The sequence below is a fragment of the Sturnus vulgaris genome, unplaced genomic scaffold (assembly GCF_052056855.1).
Source record: "Sturnus vulgaris isolate bStuVul1 unplaced genomic scaffold, bStuVul1.hap1 Scaffold_1057, whole genome shotgun sequence".
In the NCBI taxonomy this organism is placed as follows: domain Eukaryota; kingdom Metazoa; phylum Chordata; class Aves; order Passeriformes; family Sturnidae; genus Sturnus; species Sturnus vulgaris.
The window spans coordinates 1-19513 of record NW_028275965.1 but is presented as its reverse complement, the minus strand read 5'-3'; the positions used below and the strand labels follow the sequence as shown (position 1 = coordinate 19513).

At 56.2% G+C, this 19513-nt stretch overlaps 1 protein-coding gene across 1 annotated transcript in view; it reads right to left on the bottom strand.

Moving 5' to 3' along the window:
• Positions 1–18957, bottom strand: part of LOC148219472 (histone-lysine N-methyltransferase 2B-like) — a gene marked incomplete at its 5' end in the record, with an annotated part of 34675 nt that extends 15718 nt beyond the window's left edge. The window contains 18 exon segments of the mRNA XM_088157563.1: positions 400–474; positions 2568–3182; positions 3320–3523; positions 4079–4148; positions 4198–4520; positions 5208–5296; positions 5837–6087; positions 7096–7269; positions 8066–8223; positions 9918–9969; positions 9972–9995; positions 10995–11120; positions 12738–12891; positions 14167–14304; positions 15874–15977; positions 16751–16836; positions 17908–17987; positions 18856–18957. Coding sequence (XP_088013689.1) covers positions 400–474; positions 2568–3182; positions 3320–3523; positions 4079–4148; positions 4198–4520; positions 5208–5296; positions 5837–6087; positions 7096–7269; positions 8066–8223; positions 9918–9969; positions 9972–9995; positions 10995–11120; positions 12738–12891; positions 14167–14304; positions 15874–15977; positions 16751–16836; positions 17908–17987; positions 18856–18957 — 2825 coding nt within the window.
• Positions 18958–19513: the final 556 nt, after the last annotated feature.

Genomic DNA, 19513 nt, shown 5'->3' with positions numbered 1-19513 from the left:
ATTTTGGGATATTTTGGATAATTTTGGGATAATTTTGGGACATTTTGGATAATTTGGGATAATTTTGGGATATTTTGGGATAATTTTGGGTATTTTGGGATATTTTGGGATAATTTTGGGATAATTTTGGATAAATTTGGGATAATTTGGGATAATTTTGGGATAATTTTGGGACAATTTTGGATAATTTTGGGATAATTTTGGGATAATTTTGGGATAATTTTGGGATATTTTGGGATATTTTGGATAAATTTGGGATAATTTTGGGATAATTTTGGGTATTTTGGATAAATTTGGATATTTTGGGATAATTTTGGGATAATTTTGGGATAATTTTGGGATAATTTTGGGATTTTTTGGGATAAATTTGGGATTTTTTGGGATAATTTTGGGTCTCACCTGCAGCCGTCGCTCATCAGCTCCTCCGGCTCCTCCTTCACCCTGGGGGAGGGGACAGGGACAGGTGACCCCAACCTGGGACAGGTGACACAAACTGGGACAGGTGACACAAACTGGGACAGGTGACACAGACTGGGACAGGTGACACAGACTGGGACAGGTGACCCCAACCTGGGACAGGTGACACAGACTGGGACAGGTGACACAAACTGGGACAGGTGACACCAACTGGGACAGGTGACCCCAACCTGGGACAGGTGACACAAACTGGGACAGGTGACACAAACTGGGACAGGTGACACAGACTGGGACAGGTGACACAGACTGGGACAGGTGACCCCAACCTGGGACAGGTGACACAGACTGGGACAGGTGACACAAACTGGGACAGGTGACACCAACTGGGACAGGTGACCCCAACCTGGGACAGGTGACACAAACTGGGACAGGTGACACAAACTGGGACAGGTGACACAGACTGGGACAGGTGACACAGACTGGGACAGGTGACCCCAACCTGGGACAGGTGACACAGACTGGGACAGGTGACACAAACTGGGACAGGTGACACAGACTGGGACAGGTGACACCGACTGGGACAGGTGACACAGACTGGGACAGGTGACACAAACTGGAACAGGTGACACAAACTGGGACAGGTGACACAGACTGGGACAGGTGACACAAACTGGGACAGGTGACACAACCTGGGACAGGTGACACAGACTGGGACAGGTGACACCAAACTGGGACAGGTGACACAGACTGGGACAGGTGACACAAACTGGGACAGGTGACCCCAACCTGGGACAGGTGACACCAACCTGGGACAGGTGACACAAACTGGGACAGGTGACACCAAACTGGGACAGGTGACCCCAACCTGGGACAGGTGACACAAACTGGGACAGGTGACACAGACTGGGACAGGTGACACAGATTGGGACAGGTGACACAAACTGGGACAGGTGACCCCAACCTGGGACAGCTGAGACAAACTGGGACAGGTGACACAGACTGGGACAGGTGACACCAAACTGGGACAGGTGACCCAGACTGGGACAGGTGACACAAACTGGGACAGGTGACACAGACTGGGACAGGTGACACCAACCTGGGACAGGTGACCCCAACCTGGGACAGGTGACACAGACTGGGACAGGTGACCCCAAACTGGGACAGGTGACACAGATTGGGACAGGTGACACAAACTGGGACAGGTGACACAGACTGGGACAGGTGACCCCAACCTGGGACAGGTGACCCAGACTGGGACAGGTGACACAAACTGGGACAGGTGACACAGACTGGGACAGGTGACCCCAACCTGGGACAGGTGACCCAAACTGGGACAGGTGACACAAACTGGGACAGGTGACACCAAACTGGGACAGGTGACACCAACCTGGGACAGGTGACACAGACTGGGACAGGTGACACAAACTGGGACAGGTGACACAAACTGGGACAGGTGACACCAACTGGGACAGGTGACACAGACTGGGACAGGTGACACAAACTGGGACAGGTGACACCAAACTGGGACAGGTGACACCAAACTGGGACAGGTGACACAAACTGGGACAGGTGACACAGACTGGGACAGGTGACACAGACTGGGACAGGTGACACAAACTGGGACAGGTGACACAGACTGGAACAGGTGACCCCAACCTGGGACAGGTGACACAGACTGGGACAGGTGACACAAACTGGGACAGGTGACACAGACTGGGACAGGTGACCCCAACCTGGGACAGGTGACACCAAACTGGGACAGGTGACACAGACTGGGACAGGTGACACAAACTGGGACAGGTGACACAAACTGGGACAGGTGACACAGACTGGGACAGGTGACACCAAATGTCCCCAGGTGTCCCCAAGGTGTCCCCAGATGTCCCCAAGGTGTCCCCAGGTGTCCCTAAGGTGTCCCCAGATGTCCCCAGGTGTCCCCAGGTGTCCCTAAGGTGTCCCCAGATGTCCCCAAGGTGTCCCCAGGTGTCCCCAGATGTCCCCAAGGTGTCCCCAAATGTCCCCAGGTGTCCCCAAGGTGTCCCCAATGTCCCCAAGGTGTCCCCAAGGTGTCCCCAAGGTGTCTCCAGGTGTCCCCAGATGTCCCCCAGATGTCCCCCAGATGTCCCCCAGGTGTCCCCAGGTGTCCTCACCTGTCCAGCTCCAGCCGTGGCCTCTTCGTCCCCGGCCCCGTCCCCTCCCCCGGCCTCTTGGGATGTCCCCAAGGTGTCCCCAGGGCGTCCCCGTGGCCGTTGGGGGCGGTGACACCAGCGGGGGGGTGGCCCTGCGTGACGTCACCGAGGTGGTGGCCCTGAGTGACGTCATCGAGGTGGTGGCCCTGAGTGATGTCCCCAAACCGGTGGCTTTGACCAATGTCCCCAAGGCGGTGGCTTCCATCAATGTCCCCAAGGTGGTGGCCTTGGCCAATGTCCCCAAGGTGGTGGCTCCGATCGATGTCCCCAAGGTGGTGGCTTTGATTGATGTCCCCTGTCTGGTGTCCCTGCCCGATGTCCCCAATTTGGTGGCTCTGGTTGATGTCCCCAAGGTGGTGGCCCTGATCGATGTCCCCAAGGTGGTGGCTCTGGTTGATGTCCCCAATTTGGTGGCCTTGGCCAATGTCCCCAATTTGGTGGCCCCTCCACTGGCCGGGCGTGGCCGTGTCCCCGTCGCTGTCCCCGACGTCGCCGGTGACACCGCGCAGGACAAAGTCCACGATGTCGGGGGGCAGCCCCTCGGGGGGTGACACCTGGGGGGGGGGGTGGTGGCACCTGTGGGGGTGACACCTCGGGGGGTGGTGACACCTGTGGGGGGGGGTGGTGGCACCGCCCCCCGGGCGCCGTCGTCGGCCCCGTCCAGCTGCTGGATGCGGGGACAGGGTGACACCATGGGTGACACCATGGGTGACATCACGGGTGACACCATGGGTGACACCATGGGTGACACCATGGGTGACACCATGGGTGACACCGGGGCCGCCCCCGAGGCCACCACGGTGCGGCTGTAGCCATAGTAACGTCCCCGCGCTGTCACCGGGCCCGCGGTGGCCTCGTCCTCGTCCTCGCTGGTGTCACCGCGGGGGGGGGACGGCGGCGGCCGAGGGGGGAGGGGCCTGCGGGGGGACAGTGACAGTGACGTCAGTGGGGTGACAGTGACGTCAGTGGGGTGACAGTGACAATGACATCAGTAGGGTGACAGTGACAATGACGTCAGTGGGGTGACAGTGACGCCATTGGGGTGACAATGACATCATTGGGGTGACAGTGACATCAGGGGGGTGACAGTGACATCACTGGGGTGGCAGTGACATCATTGGGGTGGCAATGACATCATTGGGGTGGCAGTGACATCACTGGGGTGGCAGTGACATCAGGGGGGTGGCAGTGACATCATTGGGGTGACAGGTGACAATGACATCGGGGGGTGGCAGGTGACAATGGCCCAGGGGGTGACAATGACACCTGGGAAGTGACAATGACATCGGGGGGAAGGGGTGGCCCAGGGGGTGACAACGGCCTTAAAGGTGACAATGACACCTGGGGGTGACAATGGCCCAGGGGGTGGCAGTGACCTCGAGGGGTGACAGCGACCCCTGAGGTGACAATGACGTCAGAGGGTGACAATGATCGGGGAGGTGACGGTGGCCTTAAAGGTGACATCATCCCACTGGGTGACCAAAACCACGGGGGTGACGATGATGTCAGGGGTGACGTCATCCCACTGGGTGACAAAGATCTCTGGGCGACAATGACGTCATGGGTGACGCTGTCCCCAGGGGGGAGGTGCCAATGACCAGGGAGGTGCCAATGACATCACGAGGGGTGCCAATGACGTCACGAGGGGTGCCAATGACGTCACGAGGGGTGCCAATGACGTCACGAGGTGCCGCTGTCCCCAGGGGAGGTGGCACTGACCTGGCCGTCACCTCCAGCGCCGCTCGCTGTCCCCAGAGCCGCGGCGGCCCCGGGGGGGACGTCGGTGACATCGGCGCTGCCACCACCCCGTTGGGTGACGTCATCGGGTCAGGTGACAACGACGACGGCGGTGCCACCACGCCGTTGGGTGACGTCATGGCGCCGGGGGACGATGGCCTCGGGAGTGGCATCGACCTGGGGGGGACAGAGGTGACAACGGGGACAATGACATCATCGCATTGGGGTGACAACGGTGACAATGGCATTGAGATGATGTCATCCCATGGGGTGACAATGGTGACAAGGGCACCGAGGTGACGTCATCCCATTGGGGAGACAGCGGTGACAATGACGTAGAGGTGACATCACCCCACGGGGTGACAATGGTGACAATGGCATCGAGGTGCTGTCACCCAAGGAGGTGGCACTGTCCCCATCCCGTTGGGTGACGTCACCCCAGGAGGTGACACTGACCTGACTGGGGGCCCTGTCCCCGTCCCTGTCCCCCATTTGGTGACAGTGACTTGGTTGGTGGCCCTGTCCCTGTCCCTGTCCCCCATTTGGTGGCCCTGTCCCCGTCCCTGTCCCATTTGGTGGCCTTGTCCCTCGTTTGGTGACACTGACCTGGCCCCTGTCCCTGTCCCTGTCCCGTTTGGTGACACTGTCCCCCATTTGGTGGCCCTGTCCCTCATTTGGTGGCCCTGTTCCATGTGGTGACACTGGCCTGGGCCCTGTCCCCGTCCCGTTGGGTGGCCCTGTCCCCCATTTGGTGGCCTTGTCCCTGTCCCTGCCCCCCATTGGGTGACACTGACCTGGCCCCTGTCCCCCATTGGGTGACACTGTCCCGTTTGGTGACACTGACCCCTGTTTGGTGACACTGACCCTGTCCCGTTTGGTGACACTGTTCCCCATTTGGTGACCCTGTCCCGTTTGGTGACACTGACCTGTTTGGTGTCCCTGTCCCTGTCGGGCTTGGTGACACTGACCCATTTGGTGACACCGTTCCCCATTGGGTGACACTGACCTGTTTGGTGACACTGACCTGGTCCCTGTCTCTGTCCCGTTTGGTGTCCCTGTCCCGTTTGGTGACACTGTCCCCCATTGGGTGACACTGTCCTGTTTGGTGTCCCTGTCCCGTTTGGTGACACTGACCTGGGCCCTGTCCCTCATTTGGTGACACTGTCCCTGTCAGGTTTGGTGACACTGACCCCAATTTGGTGACACTGACCTGGTCCCTGTCCCCTTTGGTGACACTGACCCTGTCCCGTTTTGGTGACACTGACCCCCATTTGGTGACACTGTCCCGTTTGGTGACACTCATCTGGCCCTGTCCCTCATTTGGTGACACTGACCTGGCCCGTTTGGTGACACTGACCTGGCCCTGTCCCCACTTTGGTGACACTGTCCCGTTGGGTGACACTGTCCCTGTCCCTGTCGGGTTTGGTGACACTGACCTGGCCCCTGTCCCTGTCCCCCATTTGGTGTCCCTGCCCCCATTGGGTGACACTCACCTGTTTGGTGACACCGTCCCGTTTGGTGACACCGTCCCGTTTGGTGACACCGTCCCGTTTGGTGACGTCACCGGTGGCTCGGGTGGCCCCGCGGGGCCCGGGGGGGGGGGGGTGGCCCCGGCGGGCGGTGACGCCGCTCGGGGACAGCGCTGGGGACAGAGGGGACAGCGCCCGCCGGGGCCACCGCGGCCTTGGGGACACCTCGGGGTCCCCCACGGTGGGGATGTGACGCGGCACGGCCGGGACCTGGCCTGAGGGGACAGCGGCGCTGGCACCGGTGACACCAAACCCCCACAGGTGTCCCCAGGGTCCCCAAACCCCCACAGGTGTCCCCAGGGTCCCCAAACCCCCACAGGTGACACCAAACCCCCACAGGTGTCCCCAAATGTCCCCAAACCCCCACAGGTGTCCCCAGGGTCCCCAAACCCCCACAGGTGACACCAAACCCCCACAGGTGTCCCCAAATGTCCCCAAACCCCCACAGGTGTCCCCAGGGTCCCCAAACCCCCACAGGTGACACCAAACCCCCACAGGTGACACCAAACCCCCACAGGTGTCCCCAGGGTCCCCAAACCCCCACAGGTGTCCCCAATGTCCCCAAACCCCCACAGGTGACACCAAACCCCCACAGGTGTCCCCAATGTCCCCAAACCCCCACAGGTGTCCCCAAATGTCCCCAAACCCCCACAGGTGACACCAAACCCCCACAGGTGTCCCCAGGGTCCCCAAACCCCCACAGGTGTCCCCAAACCCCCACAGGTGTCCCCAATGTCCCCAAACCCCCACAGGTGACACCAAACCCCCACAGGTGTCCCCAAATGTCCCCAAGTGTCCCCCAACCTCCAAATGTCCCCAGTGTTCCAAATGTCCCCAACTCCTCAATGTCCCCAAATCCCCCCAAATGTCCCCAATGTCCCCCCAATGTCCCCAATGTCCCCAATCCCCCCAAATGTCCCCCAGGGTCCCCCAGTGTCCCCAATGTCCCCAATGTCCCCAATGTCCCCAAATCCCCCCAATCCCCCCAATGTCCCCAATGTCCCCAATGTCCCCAATGTCCCCAATGTCCCCAATGTCCCCCCAATGTCCCCAATGTCCCCAATGTCCCCAATCCCCCCAATGTCCCCCCAATGTCCCCAATGTCCCCAATGTCCCCCCAATGTCCCCAATGTCCCCAATGTCCCCAATCCCCCCAATGTCCCCCCAATGTCCCCAATGTCCCCCCCTGTCCCCCCCCCCCCCGTCCCCCCCGTGTCACTCACCCGGTGGGGGGAGGGGCCGGGAGGAGCTGCCCGGGGGGGGCCGGCGGGGGGGGGAGACCCCCGGGGGGGGGAGGGGCCCCTTGGGGCGGCCCTTGGGGACATCGGGGACCTTGGGGTCCCCTCCCCCCTCCCCTCCCCCACCCCCCGGGCTGGGGGGGGGGCCCGGGCTGGAACCTGAGGGGGGGGGGGAGGGGCGAAAATTAATGGAGGGGAGGGGCTGAAATCCCCTCCCCCACCCCCCTAAAAAAAAGGGTCTGGGGTGGGGGAGGGGCGGGAAATGGGGGAGGGGTCACCAGGGTTTGGGGAGGGGTCTCAGGGGTGGGGGAGGGGTCTCAGGGAGAATTTGGGGAGGGGTCTCGGATGGGGGAGGGGTCTCAGGGGGGTCTCAGGGTATTTTGGGGAGGGGTCTCAGGGATATTTTGGGGAGGGGTCCCCGTGAATTTGGGGAGGGGTCTCAGGGTGAATTTGGGGGGGGTCTCACCAGGGGGGGTCCCGGTGAATTTGGGGAGGGGTCTCGGGGGGGTCTCAGGGTATTTTGGGGGGGGTCTCAGGGTAATTTGGGGAGGGGTCTCAGGATAATTTGGGGAGGGGTCTCAGGGATAATTTGGGGAGGGGTCTCAGGGGCGGTACTGGGGTGAATTTGGGGGGGGGGTCCCGGTGAATTTGGGGGGGGTCTCACCGGGGGGGGTCCCGGTGAATTTGGGGAGGGGTCTCAGGGTATTTTGGGGAGGGGTCTCAGGGTTAATTTGGGGAGGGGTCTCAGGGATAATTTGGGGAGGGGTCTCAGGGATATTTGGGGAGGGGTCTCAGTGAATTTGGGGAGGGGTCTCAGGGTTAATTTGGGGAGGGGTCTCAGGGATAATTTGGGGAGGGGTCTCAGGTATTTTGGGGAGGGGTCTCAGGGGGGGTCTCAGGGTATTTTGGGGGGGGTCCTCAGGGGGGTCTCAGGGTATTTTGGGGGGGGTCTCACCGGGGGTCCCGTGGGCGATGGTTCGGTTCTGTTCGGGGGGGGGTCCCGGGGGGGTCCCGGCCCCTCCCCCCGCGGGTCCCGGCGGCTGCTCCAGGATCCGGCAGCGATACCAACAATGGCGGCGAGCGTCCCGCGTGCTCCAGTACAGCCTCCAGCACCTGCGACACCAGTACAAACCAGTATGGACCAGTATAGACCAGTACAGACCGCTATAAACCCATAGAAACCAGTATAGCCCAGTATAGCCCAGTATAACCCAGTATAACCCCACAGCGTCCCGCGTGCTCCAGTACAGCCTCCAGCACCTGCGACACCAGTACAAACCAGTATGGACCAGTATAGACCAGTATAAACCAGTACAGACCGGTATAAACCCATAGAAACCAGTATAGCCCAGTATAACCCAGTATAGCCCAGTATAACCCAGTATAACCCCACAGCGTCCCGCGTGCTCCAGTACAGCCTCCAGCACCTGCGACACCAGTACAAACCAGTATGGACCAGTATAGACCAGTATAGACCAGTACAGACCGGTATAAACCCATAGAAACCCATAGAAACCAGTATGGACCAGTATAGCCCAGTATAGCCCAGTATAACCCAGTATAACCCAGTATAGCCCAGTATAGCCCAGTATAACCCAGTATAACCCAGTATAGCCCAGTATAGCCCAGTATAACCCAGTATAACCCAGTATAGCCCAGTATAGCCCAGTATAACCCAGTATAACCCAGTATAGCCCAGTATAACCCAGTATAACCCAGTATAACCCAGTATAAACCAGTATAGCCCAGTATAGCCCAGTATAACCCCACAGCATCCCGCGTGCTCCAGTACAGCCTCCAGCACTTGAGACACCAGTATAAACCAGTATGGACCAGTATAAACCAGTATAGACCGGTATGGACCGGTATAAACCCATAGAACCCAGTATAACCCAGTATAACCCAGTATGGACCAGTATAGCCCAGTATAGCCCAGTATAACCCAGTATAACCCCACAGCGTCCCGCGTGCTCCAGTACAGCCTCCAGCACCTGGCAGACCAGTACGGACCAGTATGGACCAGTATAAACCAGTATGGACCAGTATGAACCAGTACAGACCAGTATGCACCAGTATAAACCAGTATGGACCAATAAAAAACCACTACAGACCAGTACAAACCAGTATAAACCAGAACAAACCAGTACGGACCAGTATAAACCAGCGACCCTAAATCCCCTCCCAGTCCCTCCCAGTATAAACCAGTAACCCCAAATGCCCTCCCAGCCCGTCCCATTTTAATCCCAGTTCCCTGCCAGTCTAATCCCAGTCCATCCCAGTCTCTCCCAGTTCCCTCCCAGTCTGTCCCAGTTTAATCCCAGTTCATCCCAGTCCGTCCCAGTTTAATCCCAGTTCCCTCCCAGTTCATCCCTGTTCAATTCCAGTTCCGCCCCAGTCCCTCCCAGTTCCCCCCCAGTCCCTCCCAGTTTGATCCCAGTTCCCCCCCAGTCCCTCCCAGTTCCCTCCCAGTCCCCCCCAGTCCCCTCCCAGTTCCCTCCCAGTTTGATCCCAGTTCCCCCCCAGTCCCTCCCAGTCCCTCCCAGTCCATCCCAGTTCCCCCCCAGTCCCTCCCAGTCCCTCCCAGTTCGATCCCAGTCCCCCCCAGTCCCCTCCCAGTCCCTCCCAGTTCCCCCCCAGTCCCTCCCAGTCCGTCCCAGTCCCTCCCAGTTCCCTCCCAGTTTGATCCCAGTCCCTCCCAGTTCCATCCCAGTCCCTCCCAGTCCCTCCCAGTCCCCCCCAGTCCATCCCAGTCCCCCCCAGTCCCTCCCAGTCCCTCCCAGTCCGTCCCAGTTTCCCCAGTTCCTCACTGGTATCCCACTGGGAAGAGCCGCCCCTCTCGCTCCGAGAGCTCCGTCAGCGCCCCAGGCGGTCAATGCGGATGGAGCCTGGGGGAGCCAAAATCACCCAAAATTCACCCAAAATTGTCCCAAAAATCACCCAAAAATGACCCAAAAATCACCCAAAATTCACCCAAAAATCACCCAAAATTGTCCCAAAATTACCCAAAAATCCCCCCAAAATCCCCCAAAAATCACCCCAAAATCATCCCAAAATCATCCCAAAATTATCCCAAAATCACCAAAAAATGACCCAAAAATCCCCCCAAAATGACCCAAAAATCCCCCAAAAAGACCCAAAAATCCCCCCAAAATGACCCAAAAATCCCCCAAAAATCCCCAAAAATGACCCAAAAATCCCCCAAAAATGACCCAAAAATCGGCAAAAAATCACTCAAAAATCCCCCAAAAATCCCCCCAAAATGACCCAAAAATGACCCAAAAATGACCGAAAAATCACCCAAAAAATGACCCAAAACTGAGCCAAAATCCCCCCAAATGAGCCAAAATCCCCCCCAAATGACCCCAAAATCCCCCCAAAATGACCCAAAAATGACCCAAAAATCCCCCAAAAATCCCCAAAAATGACCCAAAATGACCCAAAAATCACCCAAAAATCCCCTAAAAAGACCCAAAAATCACCCAAAAATCACCTAAAAATCACTCAAAAATGCCCCAAAAATCCCCCAAAAATGACCCAAAAATGACCCAAAAATCCCCCAAAAATCCCCCAAAAATCCCCCCAAAATGACCCAAAAATCCCCCCAAAATGACCCAAAAATCCCCCAAAAATCCCCAAAAATCCCCCAAAAATCCCCCCAAAATGACCCAAAAATCCCCCAAAAATCCCCCCAAAATGACCCAAAAATGACCCAAAAATCCCCCAAAAATTCCCTAAAAAGACCCAAAAATCACCCAAAAAATCACCTAAAAATCACTCAAAAATGCCCCAAAAATCCCCCAAAAATTACCCAAAATTCCCCCAAAATCCCCCCCACCCCCCCCACCCCCCCCGCCCCCCCGGTTTTGGGGCCCCTCCCCCCTCACCGATCATGACGTTGACGGCCTCGGGCTCGAGCCCCCCCAGGAATTTCCTCTTGAGGCTGATCCCCCCAAAATCCACCAGCACCCGGCGCAGCACCGCGAAGCCGCCGTCCCTCACCAGCTCCTGGCACCACGGAGACACCAAAAACACAGGAAAACGGGGAAAAAACGGGGTTAGGGACAAAAAAACAGCGAAAAAAACGGGATTAGGGACAAAAAAACGGGATTAGGGACAAAAAAACGGGATTAGAGACAAAATAAACAACAAAAACAGCGAAAAAAACGGGATTAGGGACCAAAAAAAACGGCGAAAAAACGGGATTAGGGACAAAAAAACAACAAAAACACCGAAAAAAACGGGATTAGAGACAAAAAAACCAGCAGAAACAGCGAAAAAATGGGATTAGGGACAAAAAAACGGGATTAGAGACAAAAAACCGGGATTAGAGACAAAAAAACAGCGAAAAAATGGGATTAGGGACCAAAAAACGGCGAAAAAATGGGATTAGGGACAAAAAAACAACGAAAAATGGGATTAGGGACGAAATAACGGCGAAAAAATGGGATTAGGGACCAAAAAAACAACGAAAAAATGGGATTAGGGACAAAAAACGGGATTAGAGACAAAATAAACAACAAAAACAGCGAAAAAATGGGATTAGGGACCAAAAAAAACGGCGAAAAAACGGGATTAGGGACAAAAAAACCAACAAAAACAGCGGAAAAACGGGATTAGAGACAAAAAAACGGCGAAAAAACGGGATTAGGGACAAAAAAACGGTGAAAAAACGGGATTAGAGACCAAAAAAAAATCGAAAAAACGGGATTAGAGACAAAAAAACAACGAAAACAGCGAAAAAACGGGATTAGGGACAAAATAACGGCGAAAAAATGGGATTAGGGACCAAAAAAAAACAAAAAAAAAAATCACCGAAAAAACGGGATTAGGGACCAAAAAAACGGCGAAAAAACGGGATTAGAGACAAAAAAACAACAAAAACACCGAAAAAACGGGATTAGAGACAAAAAAAAGGGATTAGAGACAAAAAAAACCAAAAAAACCCAAAAAAACGAGATTAGAGACCAAAAAAACAAAAAATCCGAGATCAAAGCCCAAAAAATCCCCCAAAACCGAGATCAGCGCCCCAAAAAACCCCAAAATTCCCCCAAATCCCCCCAAAAATCCCCCCCGGCTGCCCCAAAATCCCCTTTTAACCCCACAGAACCCCAACACAACCCCCCAAAAACCCCGCGAAACGACCCTAAAACCCCCCAAAATCCCACCCGGGACCCCCAAAACCCTCCCAGGATCCCCCCAAAAATCCCAAATCCCACCCAGGACCCCCCAAATCCCCCCCAAATCCACCCAGGACCCTTTAAACCTCTGGGTGCCCCAAAATCCCCTTTTTAACCCCACAGAACCCCAACATGACCCCCAAAAACCCCTCGAAATGACCCTAAACCCCCCCAAATCCCACCCAGGACCCCCCAAATCCCCCCCGGGACTCCCCAAATGCCCCCCAGGACCCCCCAAATGCCCCCCAGGACCCCCCAAATCTCACCCAGGATCCTTTAAACCTTCCCTGGCTGCCTCAAAATCCCCCTTTAAACCCCACAGAACCTCAACATAACCCCCCAAAATGACCCTAAAACCCCCCAAAATGACCCTAAAGCCCCCCAAATGCCCCCAAAATCCCCCCAAATGCCCCCCAGGACCCCCCAGGTGGCCCCCAGACTCACGTCCCCCGCCCAGCAGGCGCCCGTGGCGCTGGCAGAACACTCTCTTGTCCCTGAGGAAGGCGGCCTGGCAGCGCCGGGCACACATGAAGTGATAATTGGCGGCACAGGCGGCCAAGCAGCAGCCCACGGTGGCCCCGGGGCGACCGCAGTGCTCGCAGCGCTGGGGGGAGGGGGGGGACAGAAAGGTGAGACCACCCCCCAAAAAAACCTGGCCGGTGAACCCCCAAAATCCACCCAAAAATCCCCCAAAAAATCCCCCTAAAGATCCCCCCAAAATCGCCAAATAATCACCAAAAAATCCCCCAAAAAATCACCAAATAATCACCAAAAAATCCCCAAATAATCACCAAAAAATCCCCAAATAATCACCAAATAATCACCAAAAAAGCCCCAAATAATCACCAAAAAATCACCAAATAATCACCAAAAAATCCCAAAAAAATCACCAAATAATCACCAAAAAAGCCCCAAATAATCACCAAAAAATCCCCAAATAATCACCAAAAAATCCCCAAAAATCCCCAAAAAATCCCCAAATAATCCCCAAATAATCACCAAAAAATCACCAAAAAATCCCCCCAAAAAAGCCAAAAATTGCAAAAAAAAAGCCAAAAAAACCCTGAAAAAAATCCCCAAAAAACCCCCCCAAAAAATCCCAAAAAAATCCCCCCAAAAATCCCCCCAAAAATCCCCAAAAACTTCCATGAACAATCCCAAAAAATCCCCAAATAATCACCAAAAATCCCCCCCCCAAAAATCCCTAAAAATCCCCCAAAAAATCCCCCAAAAATCCCCCCCCAAACCCCCCAAATAATCACCAAAAATCCCCCCCAAAAATCCCCCCAAAAATCCCCAAAAAATCCCCAAAAAATCCCCAAAAAATCCCCAAATAATCACCAAATAATCACCAAATAATCACCAAAAAATCCCCCCAAAAAAGCCAAAAATTGCAAAAAAAAAGCCAAAAAACCCTGAAAAAAATCCCCAAAAAACCCCCCCAAAAAACCCCCCCAAAAATCCCCCCAAAAATCCCCAAAAACTTCCATGAACAATCCCAAAAAATCCCCAAATAATCACCAAAAATCCCCCCCCCCCCAAAAATCCCTAAAAAATCCCCCAAAAAATCCCCCAAAAATCCCCCCAAAAACCCCCAAATAATCACCAAAAATCCCCCCAAAAAACCCCAAAAATTGCAAAAAAATCCCCCCCAAAATGCCAAAAAAATCCCAAAAAATCCCCCCCAAAATCCCCAAAAAATCACCAAAAATCCCCCCAAAAGACCCCAAAAATTGCAAAAAAAAATCACCCAAAATCCCCAAAAATGCCAAAAAAATGCCAAAAAAAACCCCTAAAAAATCCCCCAAAAATCCCCAAAAATCCCCAAACCCCCCAAAATCCCCAAAACATCCCATAATAATCCCGCAGCAGTGCTGACCATCTGCCTGCCCCTGGCCACGGCGGCGTGCACGTTCCGGAGAGTTCCGTCGCCCTCCTCGAACACCTCGGCCGACCACAGGGCGCAGTTCACGTGGGTCCACTCGTTCTGCCCCATGTACAGGAGCCGCCCCTCGTCCTGGGAGACCCCTCCCCAAATTAGAGAGAGAGACAGGGACCCCTCCCCAAAAATATCCCCAAAAAAATCCCACAAAAATCGCACCAAAAATCGCAAAAATGAAAAAAAAAAGCAAAAAAATCGCAAAAAAAATGAATTTCGGTGCCAAAAAGGGGCTGAAATGAGCCCAGAGCCCCCTCCCCAAATTAGAGAAGGAGACCCCGGGACCCCTCCCCAAAAAAATCCCACAAAAAGTCCCACCAAAAAAACCCCTAAAAATCGCAAAAATGAGAAAAAAAAAGCAAAAAAATCGCAAAAAAAAAGGAATTTTGGCGCCAAAAAGGGATTGAAATGAGCCCAGAGACCCCTCCCCAAATTAGAGAGAGGGAGCCAGGGACCCCTCTCCAAAAAAATCCCACAAAAAATCCCACCAAAAAAACCCCTAAAAATCGCAAAAATGAGAAAAAAAAAGCAAAAAAAATCGCAAAAAATTGAAATTTTGGCGCCAAAAAGGGATTGAAATGAGCCCAGAGACCCCTCCCCAAATTAGAGAAGAGACCCCGGGACCCCTCCCCAAAAAAATCCCACAAAAAATCCCACCAAAAAAACCCCTAAAAATCGCAAAAATGAGAAAAAAAAGCAAAAAAATGGCAAAAAAAATGAAATTTTGGTGCCAAAAAGAAGCAGGAATGAGCCCAGAGACCCCTCCCCAAATTAGAGAGAGGAGCCAGGGACCCCTCCCCAAAAAAATCCCAAAAAATCGCACCAAAAAACGAAATAATTTCCAAAAAAATTGCAAGAAAATCGCAAAAAAAAAGGAATTTCGGTGCAAAAAATGGGCTGAAATGAGCCCAGAGACCCCTCCCCAAATTAGAGAGGGGAGCCAGGGACCCCTCCCCAAAAAAATCCCAAAAAATCCCACAAAAATCCCACCAAAAATCGCAAAAAATCCCCCCCAAAGTTCCCCCCAAAAACTCCCCAAATTCCAGCGCACCTGAGCCCCTCCCCCCTCACCTGAGCTCCTCCCCCTCTCACCTGAGCCCCTCCCCCCTCACCTGAGCCCCTCCCCCCTCACCTGAGCCCCTCCCCCCTCTCACCTGAGCCCCTCCCCCCTCACCTGAGCCCCTCCCCTCTCTCACCTGAGCCCCTCCCCCTTTTACCTGAGCCCCTCCCCCCTCACCTGAGCCCCTCCCCCCTCTCACCTGAGCCCCTCCCCCCTCACCTGAGCCCCTCCCCCTCACCTGAGCCCCTCCCCCTCCTCACCTGAGCCCCTCCCCCTCACCTGAGCCCCTCCCCCTCTCACCTGAGCCCCTCCCCCCCCACCTGAGCCCCTCCCCCCTCTCACCTGAGCCCCTCCCCCCTCACCTGAGCTCCTCCCCCCCTCACCTGAGCCCCTCCCCCTCCTCACCTGAGCCCCTCCCCCCTTTTACCTGAGCCCCCCCTCTCACCTGTGCCCCTCCCCCTCTCACCTGAGCCCCTCCCCCTCTCACCTGTGCCCCTCCCCCTCTCACCTGAGCCCCTCCCCCTCTCACCTGAGCCCCTCCTCCTCACCTGAGCCCCTCCCCCCCTCCCCTGTCCCCTCCCCCTCACCTGTGCAGGTGCGTCCCCGCTCTGCAGGCACAGGGTGCATTGCCGCTCGTCCGCCCCTCCCCCACCCGCCGCTTTCGGCACTTCCGGCTCCGCCCCCTCCTCACCTGGGCAGGTAAAGGGGGAGGGGTCAGCGCGGGGTCATCCCCAGGTGGGCACAGGTGAGCTCAGGTATGAACAGGTGTGCACAGGTGAGCCCCAGGTGCGCACAGGTGACCCCCAGGTGCGCACAGGTGAGCCCCAGGTGTGCACAGGTGAGCCCCAGGTGCGCACAGGTGAGCCCCAGGTGCGCACAGGTGAGCTCAGATGAGCCCCAGGGGAGCCCCAGGTGAACTCAGGTGTGCACAGGTGAGCTCAAGTGTGCCATCATTGTACACAGGTGAGTTCAGGTAAGCCCCAGGTAAGCTCAGGTGTGCTCCAATTGTGCACAGGTGAGCTCAGGTATGAACAGGTGTGCTCAGGTGAGCCCCAGCAGTGCACAGGTGAGCCCCAGGTGAGCCCCAGGTGTGCACAGGTGAGCTCAGGGTGGGCGTGGCTCCCCAGGTGTTCTGAAGTTACCTGGCTCACCTGTGGGGGGAGGGGCTCTCACCTGTGGGGGGAGGGGCCATTTCTCACCTGTGGGGGGAGGGGCTGTCTCACCTGTGGGGGGAGGGGCTCTCACCTGTGGGGGGAGGGGCTGTCTCACCTGTGGGGGGAGGGGCCATTTCTCACCTGTGGGGGGAGGGGCTGTCTCACCTGTGGGGGGAGGGGCTGTCTCACCTGTGGGGGGAGGGGCCATTTCTCACCTGTGGGGGGAGGGGCTGTCTCACCTGTGGGGGGAGGGGCTGTCTCACCTGTGGGGGAGGGGCTGTCTCACCTGTGGGGGGAGGGGCTGTCTCACCTGTGGGGGGAGGGGCGGGCTCCTGGCGCCACCTGGCGTAGGTGTGGTCACTCGAGGGCGGCTCCACAGGAAGGGGCGGGGCCTCGCTGGGGGAGGGGCGGGGTCAGAACCCCCCCCAAAAAATTTCACACCTGGGACCCCCCCCCCCCCCAAAAAAATCCCCACCTGGGAAACCCCAAAATTCACCTGGGAAACCCCAAAATTCACCTGAGACCCCAAAAATTCACCTGAAAGACCCCAGAATTCACCTGAGACCCCAAAATTCCCACCTGGAAAACCCCAAAATCCATCTGAGAGACCCCAAATCCACCCAGAATTCAACCTGGGAGACCCCAAAATTTACCTGAGACCCCAAAATCCACCTGAGACCCCCCCCAGATTCATCCTGGACCCCCAAAATCTCCCCAGATTTTACCTGGGAAACCCCAAAATCCACCTGGGACCCCTCAAAACTCACCTGGGAGACCCCAAATCCCACCTGGGAGCCCCCAAAATCCACCTGGGACCCCCCCAAATTCATCCTGGACCCCCAAAATCTCCCCAAATTTTACCTGGGAAACCCCAAAATCCCACCCGGGACCCCAAAATCCACCTGGGACCCCCCAAAATTCACCCCAAATTCACCTGAGACCACCTAAAATTCACCTGAGAGACCCCAAAATCCCACCTGGGACCCCTCAAAACTCACCTGGGAGACCCCAAATCCCACCTGGGAGCCCCCAAAATCCACCTGGGACCCCCCCAAAATTCACCTGGGAAACCCCAAAACTCACCTGGGAAACCCCAAAATCCCACCAGGACCCCAAAATCCACCTGAGACCCCCCCAAATTCATCCTGGACCCCCAAAATCTCCCCAAATTTTACCTGGGAAACCCCAAAATCCACCTGGGACCCCTCAAACTCACCTGGGAGACCCCAAATCCCACCTGGGAGCCCCCAAAATCCACCTGAGACCCCCCCAAATTCATCCTGGACCCCCAAAATCTCCCCAAATTTTACCTGGGAAACCCCAAAATCCCACCCGGGACCCCAAAACCCACCTGGGACCCCTCAAAACTCACCTGGGAAACCCCAAAACTCACCTGGGACCCCCCCAAATTCCCCCAAAATCCACCTGGAACCCCCCCCCCCCCGAGCCCCTCCCCCCCCGACTCACCTGGGGCTGGGGGGGGTCTCGGGGGGGCTCCAAATTTTGGGGTCCCGGATGTCGAACCAGGGGAAGGCCCCGCCCATCAGCTGGGGGGGGGGGGGGTGGGGGAGGGGCAGGGGGGGGTGGGGGAGGGGCGGCCGTGGGTGCGGGGCCGCCCCTCCCCCACCCGAGCGCCCCAAAAAAAAAAAAAAAAAAAAAAAAAAAAAAAAATCCCCTCCCCCACCCCCCCCATTGCCGCGCCCCTCCCCCCACCCCTTCGAGGCCCCTCCCCCAATTTTTGGGGACACCTCCCCCCCAATTCCGGGACCCCTCCCCCACTTTCAGACCCCTCCCCCAATTTTGGGACCCCTCCGCAATTTTTGGGACCCCTCCCCCAATTCCAGGACCCCTCCCCCAATTTGAGGACCCCTCCCCCACCCTTTTCCCCCTCCTCCAATTCCGGGACCCCTCCCCCAATTTTGGGACCCCTCCGCAATTTTTGGGACCCCTCCCCCAATTCCAGGACCCCTCCCCAATTCCGAGACCCCTCCCCCAATTTTGGGACCCCTCCCCCAATTCCGAGACCCCTCCCCCAATTTTGGGACCCCTCCCCCAATTCCGAGACCCCTCCCCCAATTTTGGGACCCCTCCCCCAATTCCGAGACCCCTCCCCCAATTTTGGGACCCCTCCCCCAATTCCGAGACCCCTCCCCCAATTCCAGGACCCCTCCCCAATTCCGAGACCCCTCCCCCAATTCCGGGACCCCCTCCCCCAATTCCGGGACCCCTCCCCCAATTCCGGGACCCCTCCCCCAATTCCGAGACCCCTCTCTAATTCCAGGATCCCTCCCCAATGCCGGGACCCCTCCCCCACTTTCGGGACCCCTCCCCCAATTTCGGGGACCCCTCCCCCAATTTGGGGACCCCTCCCCCAATTTGGGGACCCCTCCCCCAATTTGGGGACCCCTCCCCCACCTTCTCGAAGAGCTCCCGGGCTCCGCCCGCGTTGGGGGCGGGGCCGCTCCCGCCCCTCCCCCCCCGGCTCAGGATCGCGGCCACGTCACGAGCGAAGCCCTGCTGGGGGGGGGGAGGGGGAGGGGCACCGTGGGACCCCACCCCCAATTCTGGGACCCCTCCCCCACCCCCCAAAAATTCCCAACCCCCACCCCGAAATTCCCCCGAATTTTTGGGATTTTCCGCTTAAAAATTCGGGACCCCTCCCCCCACCCCAAATTTTGGGATCCCCCCCCACCCCAAAAATTCCAGAATCCCCCACCCCAAATTTTGGGACCACTCCTCCCCCTCCCCCACTTCAAGTTTTTCCCCCCAAATTTTGGGATTTTTTTTTTCCCCCAAATTCTGAAATTTTTCCTTTAAATTTTGAAATTTTTTCCCCCCAAATTTTGGGATTTTTCCCCCAAATTTTGGGATTTTTTTCCCCAGAATTTTGAATTTTTTTCCTTAAATTTTGAAATTTTTTCCCCCCAAATTTTGGGGATTTTCCCCCCAAATTTCACGAATCTTTTTCTCCTAAAATTCTGAAATTTTCCCCCTAAATTTTGAATTTTTTTTCCCCAAATTTTGGGATTTTTCTCCCAAATTTCAGGATTTTTTTCCCCAAAATTTTGAAATA